Consider the following 15,294-nt stretch of genomic DNA (forward strand, 5'->3'; position numbering starts at 1 on the left):
ACATTTTACTTGGATTTTACACCATGGAAGCGCCCCTGTCTTTTTGATGTTATAGGTGTGTTGCTGTTTCCCCGTGGAGATCGGGTGTTTGAAGGGAATGACGTGCAGAGTACAGTCTGCTGGTGTTCAAAGTATCGTGGACTTATACAACGATTAAGAATTAACACTACCAAATACTGAACTTTTAACTTTCGTGCGCACCGTTTCTGTGTATATATATATATATATATATATATATATATATATATATATATATATATATATATATTCTCCTTTTCACATTTTTATTTAGGAACAAAGCCTGTGGGCTATATTTTCTAAAGAGCAGTTTCATGAAATTGCCTGTTTTGACTTTTTTTTTCCTGGGCAATTTCAAAACTGGATTTACCAAGTGTCAAACTGCTACAGAACTGCCTGAAAACCAAAACTCCATCCATATTTACAACATAAAACAGATTTACCAAGCCATAGATTGCCAAACCACTAAAATCTTGCCATTCAGAACATAAGAGTTGGCACCATTAACTCATGGGAGCAATGATTGATTTTGGGAAAAAAAAAATAAAAAATTTTTTTTGTTACAGTGGCACATTAATTTTATTAACAGGTACATGTGCATGCTGGTACTTTTAGTGCATATGATGCAAGTTCTCTGTACAGCACTGGAATTAGTGGCGCTATATAAATAGCTGCTGCTATTTAGTATGCACATATACGGTACCCTTCCCCCCCACCATGAAATGGCCCCCTGAATATAATCATACATTATATTTCCCCCTTAATTCATAAGTCAGTGCCTCCTTGTTCTGAATGGCACAAATGAATTTTGTAGCAATGTTTGTCTGAGGTTTAAAACTACTGCATATAATTTTTTACTACAATCCACCACTATATGTGCAGTAATCCATAGCTCCTATGGATTTAGCTCAAGTTAGCAATGAAAGTAATGCCCAATTGGTGGAGATTGGTCTCTTCATGTTTGCACTTTGCTAGCAAGTTACCACCTAGTGCTGGAAATTTGAGGTCAGTAAAATCAAAATGATGTTGCCTACATTTGGCATAACCAAATTTTATATTGGACGAACACTAATGAAGTATTGAAAGTAACTACACAGACAAGACTTGCAGTATAAACATTTTTTTTATTAAAATGGCATTGTTAAAAAAGTCCCATTAAAATTTTATATCCTTCACGTTCCGCTTTGTAAAATTTAAAAAACCATTTAATAGTGGTGTAAAAAAATATGTTGCTCGGGTCCACAAGATTAGGTGCTACATGCGACTCAGAAGGCTAAAAAAACAAAAAAAAACACATCAGAATTGTGCAAAAACGACAAATTATTCCAACTTCTCCCCAAACCATAATAAATGAAATATAGTAAGAAATTGCCCTCTTGCCCAAATAATCTCAGAATTAGTCCTTTACTAAAACCCTGAATCTTTAGCCAGTGCTCGACTTGTCACCAAGCTGTGCCACAGAGGACAGGCTACTTCACACAGCTTATAGAACAGGAATTCAAAAAATGCATAATTAACTTATTGCAGGTATCCAAAGAAAAAAAAAAAAAAGCTACGATTAAAAACCAATGACAGACATTCAGTTTAGAAATGTGCATTGCTAAATCATCATATTTAACATTGTGACATTGTAAAGAAACGTTGGAAGAGCTTTGCTCCTTAATGCCATCCACTATCTTCCTCTACAGATGGGGCAACTGGCTAGTGCTGCCATCCACCATCATTACCATAATTTCTCAAGCACAGAATTTGCAGGCCTGGTTCACTTAGCGATTCATAGTATTTCAAAAAGTTGTTTGTCCAATATTACTCTTTAGTTTGTTTTTTTACTAACAATTCCATTCACATGCACAGCAAAAGTGCCATTTAAGTCTGCTCTTCTCCATTAACCATGTGCACTTCATTATATACATGATTTATTTATCTAGCGCCAGCAGATTCCGCAGCGCTTTACAATTGGGAACAAACAGTAATAAAACCATACATACAGGAGGCAAGAGGGCCCTGCTTGCAAGCTATGGGACAATGGTTTGATACACAAGGGTAAGTATGTGGAGTAGCACAGATGCAAGCCTGGTCATTGAGAATACTTTCAGCACACTGGGTCAGTAGTGTCACTGGGCAATGGAGGCCACATCACCAGCAGAGGGTGTTGTACAAGCTGTGAGACACAGCTGCTTTCAGACTTCACTGTGAAGGCACCCAGGTCTGGCCCCACATTCACAGCAGTTGCAAGAGATGCTGAAGTTTGCTGCACTACTCTACCACTTACTATGCCAATACCAGATCTAATAAGGGAACTTGTGGTGGGCGGGGGGCTGATATTTAATATCAGCCTGTCCCTTTCACAGTCAGAATTTCACCCAACTCACATACTAGTTACCAAGATGTTAGAGCATGTGTTCCATAATGCACAGATTGTACATTGTAATGAAGAGTTTTATTTTATATTGAGCTTTGCGATTTACTGAAGAGTGTCGCTCTTTTGAAAGTGTTCAGCAGAATGGATAATTATCCATTTAATGGTTATGAAAAACTATTTTTATTGTGAAACACTTTCTACATAGCATTTTGTTAATCCCTTACCTCACTCTAGCTATCCAGAGATCGTTTAGTCACAACTTAAATTCTTTATACTAAAAAGAAGCATTTTGGCTAAGCTGTTCATATTATGTTTGTTTTGTAGAAGAAAACAGCACTTCTCAATTCTCTTCAGGCAAAATACATTTTAAATGTTGGGTCAAGTTTCCTTAATACCCTGAATTAATCCCTACATTCATCGGGCTGTCATTGCATAGAGGGGGGAGGGAATCTTACCTCTTTCCACTGTCCATGGTTACTTATATTGTCGACGCTCCTTGCCATGCCGATGATTGCTAAGGCTGTACAATGGAATGGGCATAGTAGAGGGGGAGGGAGAAAACAAACCAAATATATTTACCACTTGTCTGCATCATATTGCCATATAAACTATGATTCAGTTACACAATAGTCTTTACAACATTCGCCATTATGCTGCATACAGACACCCAAATATGGTTGTATAAAACTTGGTCTCAAGTATTAAAGTTATTTTATTGTTTACCAATAATCATTGTCTCTGAAATTTGTGTGGTTCCAAAGCACAAAGTGATTAGCAAAAGAACAATTAAATAAATGAGTACAGCCGATACATATGCTACTCCCTGCTGCGCACTGCTGGATCCAGCTTACAGTCTTTCAATACTGAAGTCTGTGGTCAAAGAGACTACATGCTGGTCCCAAAGCCCTTGCTTATATACTGTCGAAGTCGTATAATTGGATGAATGACAGTATATTGGTTAATATTGTTTTATTGGCCAATTGCACTTAGTATGCCACGCTACACGTGGCATACGGCGATTGCACAGTAAAATACACATGCACGACAACATTTAGTTATTTATGTAATTCATATTGGATCCATTACACAGTAATTTATGAGCAGACAGTATTTAGTTTATATATTATGATTATATGTACACTTTAGTGTTATCTAAGGTTCAGATTATGGGAAATGTGTCATGTCTGATATCATACTAATCCCCTATTCATCAGCAGCTGTCCGGTTCCATCGCCGAAGAGATTGCATACTCTAGTTATTGATATTAGGGAATAAATAGCCAGATTGATATCAGACATGTGATATGCTAATGAACTCATTGTAACTGGAGCACATCCCCTGGAGAGATGACCCCCACCTTTGGATTCCTTAGATTGAAGGAGCCTATGACCTGTTTACCCTGGAACCACCCTTGTCTGGACCTATAGAAGCAAGCTACGTCATCTCTATTGTTCACTGTGTAACACCGACTGTAATATATATATATTATCATAGCTGCACCCCCACCAGCCTCAGTCTTCACTGATCACAGTATTCAAAGGGTGAATCACTGTCCACTGGTGCCCGTGGTTAGCGCAGCGTAGCGCAAGCGGTATGTATTTATCTTTTGGTATTGGCTGTACTGTAACATAATATAATAATGTATTGAATTGTTGACTATTTACATCTGCTAAAATAAATCACTTTGTGCGTTAGAAACACAATACAATAGCCTATGCAATGCTTATTTAAAAACGATTGTATTATTAAAGTAATTCTCTCAGTGATACAGTGAAAACAATACAGATGATTTGGCATGTTTCCATACGTTCAGGCTTCAGGAAGGTCCAGTGTAATGCAGGTCATTGGTCAGTTCAAACAATGCCATCCAAGGATTGTGGGGGGGGGGGGGGGGGGGGTGTCAACTCTCCAGAAGATGCATACTAATCTTCCCGCCAAGAACTAGTTCAAACTGGTCCATTTACATTACGCAGACAATACCATTCTGATCATGTATTCCCTATAATTCATATCTAGCATACACAAGGTGCAATCCTTTAGGAGATTGAACCGGACGTATGCAGATAAATAGGGGATTAGAATGATACCAGACACGATATGTCTACTGTGACCTGAACCTTAGATCTCAGCAACCTGTATATATAATATTTCACCATAAACAACTGTGGATTGAAACTATTTTAAATATGAACTGTATATAAGTGAAAGTGTATGCTTGCGTTCTTTATCGTGCGATCGAGTCATGACATGTGGCGTACTGATCGCAATGTAAAATATCAATATACTTTCATCCAATTAGTTGACTTTGACACAATGCAAACCAGCAATTTGGAAGACATTTATGAAAAACTAGCACAAATGGATTAAAAAAAATAAAAAAAATAATTGTTGCCCATAGCTCCAAATGTTCGCTTTCAAACTAGTATTTAGAAGCGTTACACAAATTGGGAACAAGACTGGGCAATAACAGAGGTAAGCGGGCTCTACTTGCAAACTTATAAAACAAAACCACTAGATAGAGACTGAATTTCTCTGTACAACCTCATCCTCCTTTACACTTGTTTTCATAAATACCCCCTTTATGTTTCGTGGGATCTTTTCTTTTACACATGTGAAGATATTAAAATTAGTTAAATCAAGGATACCTTGATACTGGTTTTGGAACCACAGCTTCAGAAAGATAATAAAACACTTTATTATATGATCACATGACCACTGTGCATCACGGTTGTTATAAGTGAACATACTGGCATCATGTATAAAGTGAGGAGACAAGGCAGCCATATACTTAATGTACTGTATGCACAGAAAATATTCGTAGTACGTTAAAGGAACACTAAACCTCAAAATTACAATGGTCATATGATACAAAAGGAATGTCAATGTTACACTAACTTTCTGCCACAATTCTTTCGCAAATTACCATCCAACACCATTATATACAGTTGAAACCCCAGTGTCCTGGTGACATTGGATAATCAAATAGCAGAGAATGATTTGCTATGACATCACTGGCAGAGCCCACGTACGAGTTAACCAATCCACATTTTGCAGGTCTGCAAAGCAAGTTTGCATTCCCACATAACAGGACTACCTACCGCAGGGGTTACAGAGTATGAAGGAGTTATATTATGTCCAAGAAGGTTATACAATTCCAGTGCCTTAAAGCACAACCTTTTCATACATAATCAATGACAAGTAGTCTCTTTACTGCTCTTTAAGAATCTGTTCGATTTCATTATTGGCCACTAGATCACCATGAAGTTCAATCTACAGCTTGCACATATGTTATGCCTCTAGGACTGGTAAACTAATTTTAGTTGGTTACTCACCCTTTTCAGTATTTGGTACAGCAGTAATAACAAAAAGGTTTTTTTCTTGCAAAAAGTGATTTGCTTTTAATGTAAAAACCACATCACATCACTAGTACACTCTTACTTACCTTGGCCACTCAACTTCATAGGAAGGCGCAGGTTCTGGATTACAAGCTGCTCTAGTTCCACCTATAAATGTGTAACAAACAAAACAGTGTAAAACATTTAGAGGTCTTGTAACTATTTACCCATGCAGTGTGGACATAATGGGGGAGAATTCCATTGGCTGCATTACTCGTTAAAATAAACGCTGCCCACTCACCATTACCGTTCGTATGGCAATTTCAATGCCGATTTTTGTTCGCAGCTCTGAAAGCCGCAAGCAGAAGTCCACGTTAAAATGACCGTATTATCGGTAATAGTGCACAGTCACGTAACTTTCACAAGTAACGTGCCCAAATGAATCCCCCCCCCCCCCCATGCACCTTGATAAGATGTTTAAGATATTGTCAATTAATACAATAAATTTTACATGTATTGGTCCGACTTTAGTTGCACATACTATAAGTACATCAAGAACACTCACTTGTTGCTACAGGTTTCCAAGCATTTGTGTATCCTCCATGACCTGGTCCATATGTAGTTCTAAAGCATATATAAATGAAGAAAAATAAATAAAAGAGGTATGCAATGCAACACAAAGTTGACACCCAGGCAACAAAAGGTTTGATTTCAGTTTCTCAAGTGTACTAGGAAAATTAAAATTTTAATTAAATTTGTTGCTATGGGCAATACCACCTTTCACAAAAGTCCCCATATCATTATATGATTAACCCTGCCCTGCATCAAATAGTGATTGCATTCACTACTACGGAGACATTAATGATCACTTACAATACCTCAAATGTAATTAATTGTATAAAACTCAGAGTAAAGCAATCAGGGAAGTATACAACTTGTTTGTGAGAAACAAAAAAAAACAAAACATTGTAATAAAACTAAAAGCATTGAATAGATTCAAATATAATGTCACTATTATGCATAAGCATAAGGGAAGTGTTGAGACCTAGGGTGTGACCATATGCAGTGTGTAAGCTACTAAATATCAGTTACAGAGAAAGAGGGCTGAAACACTGAGGAAGGTCAGGCGAGTGTGCAGATCTGGATGTATCAATATAAAGAAACCAGTCGCCCCAAATTTGGGAGAATGTGTTTTTTCCTTATGTAGATATGCGGAGATTATTTCCCATAGACGCCAGGTACCAGATTTTATTAAGTAGTTGCTGTCTAGAGGGGTGGCACAGGATTTTACCAATGCTTTGGCAACTAGACACCTGGCAGCATTGAGGATCTGAATGGACAGTTTGTCAGCATGTGTCTCTAGGACCTCAATAGGGGAGCCGAGGAGAAAGGACCATGGACATTTGGAGACCTGAACGGTAGTAACATCACTAATGAGAGCAGCAACATCATCCCAGAAAGACAGTTCGTGGGCAGGACCGCCAGATGGAGACAGGACCCCTGTTCCCTACAGCCCCTCCAACATGACTCAGAAGTGGAACCATAGATTTTCAGCCTACTGGGGACCAGGTACCAACAATAATATATTTTGTATGCATTTTCCTTGACAAGGGATGAGATGGATGTCTTAGACTAATTGTTGCCCAAGTGTCCCCATCTGGTGCCCTGCCCAAGTCAGTTTCCCACCTGAGTTCATGGATGGGAGTGTTGGTTTGCTTGAAGATAAAGAGATTATGCAGTGTGGAAATAACCCCCCTTTGCAGAGGCGAGTGCACACACGAGGATTAAGGGGGGGAAGGGGTTAAAGGTCTTGGTATATCAGGTTTAGGAAGGGAGTCAACATAGGGTTTCGTTTAGAGATAAGCAAATAGGCTAACATTACGAAAGTCAAACTTCTCCCGCAGTATTGGTAGTGAAGTACATTAGTTTGCATGTAAAACGCCCCCTCCATCTTGATACCGCTCTCCTGCCAGGTCTTGAAACGCGAGGAGTATTGTCGTGGGGGAAAAGGCGGGATTGTCTCAGAGAGGAGTCATAGGAGAATGAGTGGAGGTGGTCTTGAAGTGGAGCTTGCAATAATCCCAAATCAGACATGTGAAAATGGCCACAGGGTGTGATTTCAGCCAGAGAGATCTGGCGCCCATTTCCCCCCCCCCCCCCCTAAAAGCAGGCAAAGGAAGTCAGTTACTCTATCGACATAGCAAGTTACCAAGCAAAAGCATTCAAGATGCTGTTGCCAATTGTGTCTATACTGCAATGATAATGATCCTGACCTGGGTGGAGATTTCTTACAAGCATTTTCATCTGCGCTGTAAGGCTTATTGTTCCCAAATCCATTTAAAACAAATGCAGGTTGTGCACATGAGGAAGATTCTATTAAGAAAAAAAATTCACAGGTTAAACTTAATATAGAGTGAAGATAATTACTCATTCCCTTTTCTGAGCTCTTGCATTCTACTATAAATACGCTCTAATAGTTTCCTTTAAACAGGCCATTAGGATGGCTTTTGGGAAGCGCAATGTCTAAGTGCTGCACTAACATTGCAGAGATCGTAGTTCCACAAAACTAATGGAGCAGGCAATTTGCCATCATGAATTTAAAGAACCAAACTTGGGCAACCACAACTAGTCAAAGTATGAGTGTAAACTACTGCACCATATCAAGACAGATCTTAAACTGTAATCCCTAATCTAACAATGTGCAGGGTCACAATCTATGCAGATATGAGGGACTAAAATTTGTCTATGGCTGCTATGGTTAGTGGTGAACATTTTATCAGTGCACCAGTTTTAGCAAAATCATTAACACCAACAACGGGATGAACAGGGCATTTGCAACACTGCTGTTGAAAGCATGTGTATGATAGTAAGATGATTCATCATCTTTCTGCCATTGTTGCCATCCCTCCCAATATCTCCCTCTTGTTTGACAACACCCAAGCCCGCTACCTTGGAGTCACCCCTCAGCTTTTTCCCCTCAGGCCCTCACCAAATCATGCCACTTCCTCCTCCGTAACATCACGAAAATCTGTCCCTTTCTCTCAGGAAGCAACCAAAATCCTGGTCCATTCACCAAACATTTCTCATCTTGATTATTGCAACCTCCTTCTCACTGGCCTTCCTGGCTCACTTTTCTGACCTTCAACCCACACACAATGCTGCGGCTAGGCTCGTCTTCCTCTCCCACTACATCTTTCGCTACTCCTGTGTGCAAATCCCTTCATTGGTTCCCTATTCATTTCAGCTCAAGATCCTTACCCTCACTTACAAAGCCCTTTCCAACACCTCTCCCCGTTACATCTCCGACTTCGTCTGGAGATACATACTTACCGAACCCCATACCCAACTCCCATGCTCTCCTCCAAGACTTCTGCCCTGCTGCCCCTAATATTTGGGGCTCCCCACCCCGTCTCACTCGCCTCTCCCCTAGCCTTCAGTTCTTCAAATGCTTGCTACAAACTCACCTTTTCATGCTTGCCTATCCTACCAGATCCATTTTCTCCCAGTTGGGTCCTATTGTCTCTCACCATCCTTATCTCTAGAATGTAAGCTCACAGACAGGGTCCTCTCTACTTAAGGTCCCACATCTCAACTGTCTGACTCCCTTGTACGAATCCCCATAGCATTACTCACACTCATCTGTACTACTTATGTGTATTACCCCATCTATTTGTTACTTGCTTCTGTACCCAGTGCTACAGAGCCTGTGGTGACTTACAGTCAGTGACATTTTTAAACCATGGTTAATATGCATATAAGGTGGGCACAGTGTTGATGGTCTGCCAATAAGTTGCACTTGCAGATCTGTTCTTTGAATATTGAACAGGTGTAATATATTTTAGACATGGTGCAACAGATTTCAAACAAAGCCACCTAGCCATTCTAAACGCCTGTATTTCAGTTATTGTATCTATACGTAAGAACATTTGGAGGTGTACCAAGTCAACAAATTTACTAAGAAGGTAACCAGTATAAAACATGACAAGTTATAATCTGTAAACCGCACCGTCTAAATTAGATGTAGGGGCACAGAAGTGGAACAGTTTTCTTACCATCTTCCCAATTCTCCGCACATGGAGGGCTTTGCCAGGTTGAAAAATCCTCTTTGTACATCACTGCTTCATCTGTCAAGTAAAACACCTTTATAAATATTAACTAGTGACATCAAGGACATTGGTCAAAAAAAAAAAAAAAAAAAAAAAAAAAAAAAAAGACAGTGTCACTTTATGCAGTAAATAGTACACTTCATGGTTTGACAGATTCTCAAAGAGTAAATAAGAAAAGCAATGTGTGGTTCTGTAGCTTAAACACCCCCCCCCCCCCCCCCCCAAAAAAAAACCCAAAAAAAAACCATCAACCCCAGTTTATGCTGAGAGAACACTTGTGCATTCCATTATAGAAGTTGCTTGGTTACCTCATGCTACTTCATAAAGTAGATTCTCACCTACACAGTGGACACTGCCTGAACCAATATTTAGCCAACCAAACATCACAGATGAGGCACTTAGTTTCAAAATGGCAGCCTCCATTGTAGAAAAATTAATTATTCAACAGAAATTAAGTAAATCAAGAAGTTTACCTGGAAGTGGATCCATTGGACATTTGCTCTCACAGCTCTGCATGTGCAAGTCAAGCTCCTTTTTGGGCACTCTGTGGCGGGCATTATATGGACAGATGGCCAAAACTTTTGCAACGGATTTATTATTCTGCATGAAAGAAACAAGACACTTTCTTGCATGTCAGCATATACATATATAGTTTTACATTACTGGGAGACTGGGCATATGAGCACCAGAGAAGCCAAGTAATATTTACTTTCCTCTCTCTACTCCTCGTCCACTTGACCCTAAACCCTCATGAATCAGTCAGTCACTTTGGTCATCAGAGCCTAACATTTGTAATCTCTCCCCCACATGGTATCTTTCCATCATTATTCACACAGTGATTACTTCTACTGTAGCAAAAAATAATCAACTTCTCAAATAATTCTTTCAGTGTTCATTTCTCAGGAATCACCTCCTGTCCGCTTTCTCCGAGTAGGAATACCACAAGCCTCAGTACTGGGTCCTCTACTCTTCTCAATCTACACCACTTCTCTTGGAAAACTAATAAGCTTCTATGGATTTCACCATCATCTCTATACAGATGATACACAAATGTATCTATCCTCTCCGGATCCCTCACCATTATGTTGGCCTGCATTACTGGTCTTTCATCCACTTCATCTGGATGTCCTCTCGCCACCTCAAACTCAACTGGGTCAATATTCCTACCAGCCAACAGAAACTACATACCAGGTATCGCAGTTTCTGTTGAACACAACCATAAAACTCTATCCCCTCAAGTTGCCCTCCTTGACTCATATCGGTTCCTTGTTCCAATATCCAATCTGTATCCAAATTCTGTTATATACATCTCATAAAAACCATTCACAGAACGCATACTGCAAAAAAACTTTAATTCATGCACTCATCTCCTGCAATTCCCTTTTCCTAATCAAACTTCCACCCCTTCAATCTATTTTGAATGCAGTGGCTATTATATTGAGCATTCATTATATATCATTTCATATTCCACAGCCCTTTACAATTGGGGACAAATACAGTAATAAAGCAGACTGGGTATTAACAGACTAAGTGGTGAGAGGACTGTGCTTACAATCTATAGGGAAATCTGAGCTTGATACATGAGGAAAAAATGCACTTACTGCATATTGGTTCAGCCAGATAGCAATGTGAATATGTACTTAGTGGGGTTAGGGGGGGGGGGGCAGAGTTTTTGCAAATAGGAGTATAGATGCAAGCTCGTGGAAACTGTCGGTAATCAAGTAAAATAGCAAAGGGAGATTAAGAAGATGGCGCAAAAATTTGGTAAGTGATGAGTTTTCATGGAGAATTTGAAATGTTAGGAGGCAAGGGGAAAGACTTGTTGTATAAAAGGAGAGCATTCCACAGAATGGGTACAACCCAAACAAAATATCCTGAGATTAATCAGGAATGATAGCACTACTACTGCTCCACTCTGCCGGTCCCCAAATTGGATGCCTGTATTTCACCAAATCCATTATAAAACACTTTTTAACCTACAAGTTCATAAACAATTTCCGTTCTAGTGCTTACAAAGAGCAATTACCTGCACTGGAAATAAGCTTTTATATATTGGATAACAGCATAATAAAGTGCTACCTTTACACCCCATTTAGTCCATGAAAAACCAAAAAAAATTTTTTTTTAGAGTGGGTGTTTATTTCATGTAGGTACATTTACACAGGCAAATATAAAATGAATGTAAAATATTTGAAGCATATCACTAGTCTCCCCACTGAACATTACTTTGAAAGCAGTAAAGTATTTTAAAAGTAAGTATCAGAAAGTAAACAAAATAAAATAAATATTTGCCTTTAGGCATTATTTATGATTCACGATTTTTCTTTCTGATACACCTTCATGACTATCAATCTTAATATATTTCATTGCTTTTAGACAAATTAATTCTCAGTGGGGAGATTAAACCTTTAAGAGCACATCAATAAAGTTATACAAGCATATAAACCTTGTATAACAGTGTGTACCTACATGAAATAAATACCTACTTCTGTCTTTGTATAAGAAAAACAAAACTGCACCAACATACATCTTACTAGTTTCAAAATATCTCCCAACTCTACCCCTCCATCCTGTGTCTCATCCACACTCACCTGGTTTGAAAACATTTTCCCAGGCTGCACACACTGCAGAATACCCTCCAAGCTTTCACGAGAACTCACTTCAGGTTTCAAAAAAAGCCTCCATAGTTATTCTACGCAGTTACCACCCCTCCAACATTGTTGTGGGACTGGATCATAAAGCTCCACAAAAGCCATTTTCCTCATAGCAAACTGGCTAGACCAATATAGAATATCTGGCACTTAACCTCAAACGCCTATAACTTGTAAGTTTACGAGCAGAACCTGCTTAACCTTTTCATCTGCAGGAACTGATCTGAATTTTATTCAGACAGATCAGTCCCTGCCACAGTGATGCAAACCAAGTTCCCAACCACAGGCACACAAACACTAGCACCAGTTTAGGCAATTACACCATCTATAGGACTTGAATGGCAGGAAATAGGACACCTGGAAAACCCTACACAGATGAAACCCTGGCTCAGAACCCATACACCAGCTGACCACTGTGCCACCATGCTGCTCATCGTAACAATTTAATTTGTTTTATTAGTGTGGACAGTTCTGCTTCCCACTTATCTGGAATGTTTGGGACTTGTGGTTTCCAGCACCATCAGTTATCAGAGACTAACAGGGTAGCTATCAAAGCAGAGTATGTTATGGACACATATATAAATGTAGATAAACCTGGTATTTATATAAACATGAAGACCAAGAAGTTGCTTCTTACCTCTCTGCATTTTACAAGATGATAAGGGAACCTGCTAGGGCGAATCATGTGGTTTTTGTCATACGGACACTGGAGAAGATCTTCTGAGTCCATGGCAGCTGAAAGGGACTAAAGAAGAGTTGGTCATTAGAATCAGTAGCAGGTTTCCCTTTCATAGCTTTTGTCAAATGTAATCTTCCAAGAGCATTATTATACAAAGATTAAATCTCCCCAGTTTGCCTAGTATTTTGGGGAAAAGATTTTACCATCTTTTCGACTACACATTGACAAAAAAAACAAAAAAAAAAAACACAGGGAGGTGAGGATTTTGTTCACACAGCCCTAATTAAACAAATGTAGGAATATGTTCTACACTGCAGAGACTGGCTGTATATAAAGTATAGTTGGACAGGTAATCCCATAGTAGACCTTTATGTAGCTCCCGGTCACTGTGTATGGTCTGGCAATAATGTACCTCCTGCCACATACTCGTTTGCCCAGAATAGCTCTCGGGGGTCTGGGAATGTGGGTAGGTTATAATGTATGACCAGTGTTTGTGTCATTTCCATCTACTGTGGACCCAGGTGCCAGTGTTGGGGGAGTTGTGCAACACAACATGAACATATAAATAACTTCACTGAACAACCCCAACTTCTCAAGCACTAAACTTAATGCTGCAGCAGACAGTAAAGGAAGCAATTGGTTGGTAATAACAGCATATAACAGTTTGTGTTTTAGAAGTCAGGTGCAACATTTCAACACCAGTGGGTAGCCAACCTAATGCAAGGTGGGGTACTTTAACAGGTAAGGGAAGAATCCAAAGAGGAGCAGAGGGAAAAGAGTCCTTAGATTTAGTGGATAGGTTATTAGTGAAGGCAATTTTGGAGGAGTGGAGGGAGCAAAATCCAGATTGGAGTGAGATGAACAACCCAATTCAATAAGTTTTGAAAAATAAAGAAAGGTATGTTTTTGTTTTTAGCTTGGGTTTCTTGAAAGTATGGGGGAGAGGAAACCATGTTTTAAGGAGATGGGGAAAGTACCAGAGGTACATGATAGCTACCTAATTATTAAACACCATACACTGACTTGTTCCACAGGTGGTGACCAGCAAATTGCCAACCTTTACTTTAAATCAGTGGCAGAACTACCGAGATGGAGCCTGTTTCAAAGCTTCTCAATGGCTCCTTTTTGACAGATAAATAGAAAAGTGCAGTTTACCAAGCCACAGCTGTGCAAGAATATTATCCCCTCCCCTCCCGCTGCGGATGGTGGGAGAACAGTGAACATTTTCAGCAAATACAAGGACGCAGTTGAGTAGCATAAAGGAAACCTCCCTAATATGATGGGACGCCCAACGTAACAGCTACATGTCCTCAGTCTTTAAAACACAGACCACGATTTTATTTTGAATCCCGCTATCTGTTAATAGCTCCATGTCTTTCAGCTAAGCTCAAAACCGCATTGCAACTATAATAAGAGTCTGTCGGTAGCTGCACAAACAAGGTTCCTCTTACCTAGCGTGGTGGACACTGAGCGGCAGAAGCAGATACTGAAATCTTCTGGACACAACACTCTTTTAAGCGTTACATTCCAAGACAGATTTACCGTAGTTCTCAGACTAAACTCACCACATCCATGGAGAGCGGCCTTCACTCCGCTGTCCCTTGTACTCCCCTGTCAATTGTTTCCTGCTAATACTGTGTGGTATAATGATGAGGGGGAGTTTTACTACAGACATAAATGTTGCGGATGTTGATTAAATTCTTTTTTCATCGAAGTATTTTATTCCTTCCGCTGTGTGGTTTAATCAGAGGGGCTAGATCATATAGTATTCTTAGCACACGGCTATAATTTCAGCAGCAAAGTTATTATAAACATATATATAAAAAATACACAAATTGATGTGTGAGATCTACCAGATGAGAAACAAATATATAATTTACCGTAGGAAACTTAACAAACCATTCAGTGTGATGTATCCTAAGGATGTTCTCTAGCATAAAATACTGTACTGTACAATTTCACCCAACCAACATCATCATCATCTATTTATATAGCGCCACTAATTGCGCAGCGCTGTACAGAGAACTCATTCACATCAGTCCCTGCCCCATTGGAGCTTACAGTCTAAGGGGCATATTTAACAAATCACGGTAGTGCACTATTGTGCACTTACCGTGGAATTAAAGTCCCGATGTGCCCTCCG

At 39.5% G+C, this 15,294-nt stretch overlaps 1 protein-coding gene across 2 annotated transcripts; it reads right to left on the bottom strand.

Annotated features, from left to right (window-relative positions):
* Window positions 1–1,122: 1,122 nt before the first annotated feature.
* On the bottom strand, window positions 1,123–14,804 carry LOC142140146 (protein D7-like). Of its 2 annotated transcripts, none has more exons than XM_075198000.1 (9): window positions 14,717–14,804; window positions 13,110–13,217; window positions 10,295–10,421; window positions 9,768–9,839; window positions 7,989–8,088; window positions 6,281–6,339; window positions 5,823–5,883; window positions 2,836–2,900; window positions 1,123–1,291 (listed from the first exon to the last, which is right to left on the bottom strand). In XM_075198000.1, the coding sequence occupies exons 1-8, from the start codon at window positions 14,723–14,725 to the stop codon at window positions 2,855–2,857; spliced, it is 582 nt and encodes a 193-aa protein (XP_075054101.1). In that variant the 5' UTR covers window positions 14,726–14,804; the 3' UTR covers window positions 1,123–1,291; window positions 2,836–2,854. The 2 variants fall into 2 exon arrangements, with proteins under 2 accessions (XP_075054101.1, XP_075054102.1); XM_075198001.1 differs by lacking the exon at window positions 14,717–14,804 and adding an exon at window positions 14,603–14,709.
* Between the last annotated feature and the right edge of the window lie 490 nt (window positions 14,805–15,294).

The sequence above is a fragment of the Mixophyes fleayi genome, chromosome 2, assembly GCF_038048845.1.
Source record: "Mixophyes fleayi isolate aMixFle1 chromosome 2, aMixFle1.hap1, whole genome shotgun sequence".
NCBI classification, from domain to species: domain Eukaryota; kingdom Metazoa; phylum Chordata; class Amphibia; order Anura; family Limnodynastidae; genus Mixophyes; species Mixophyes fleayi.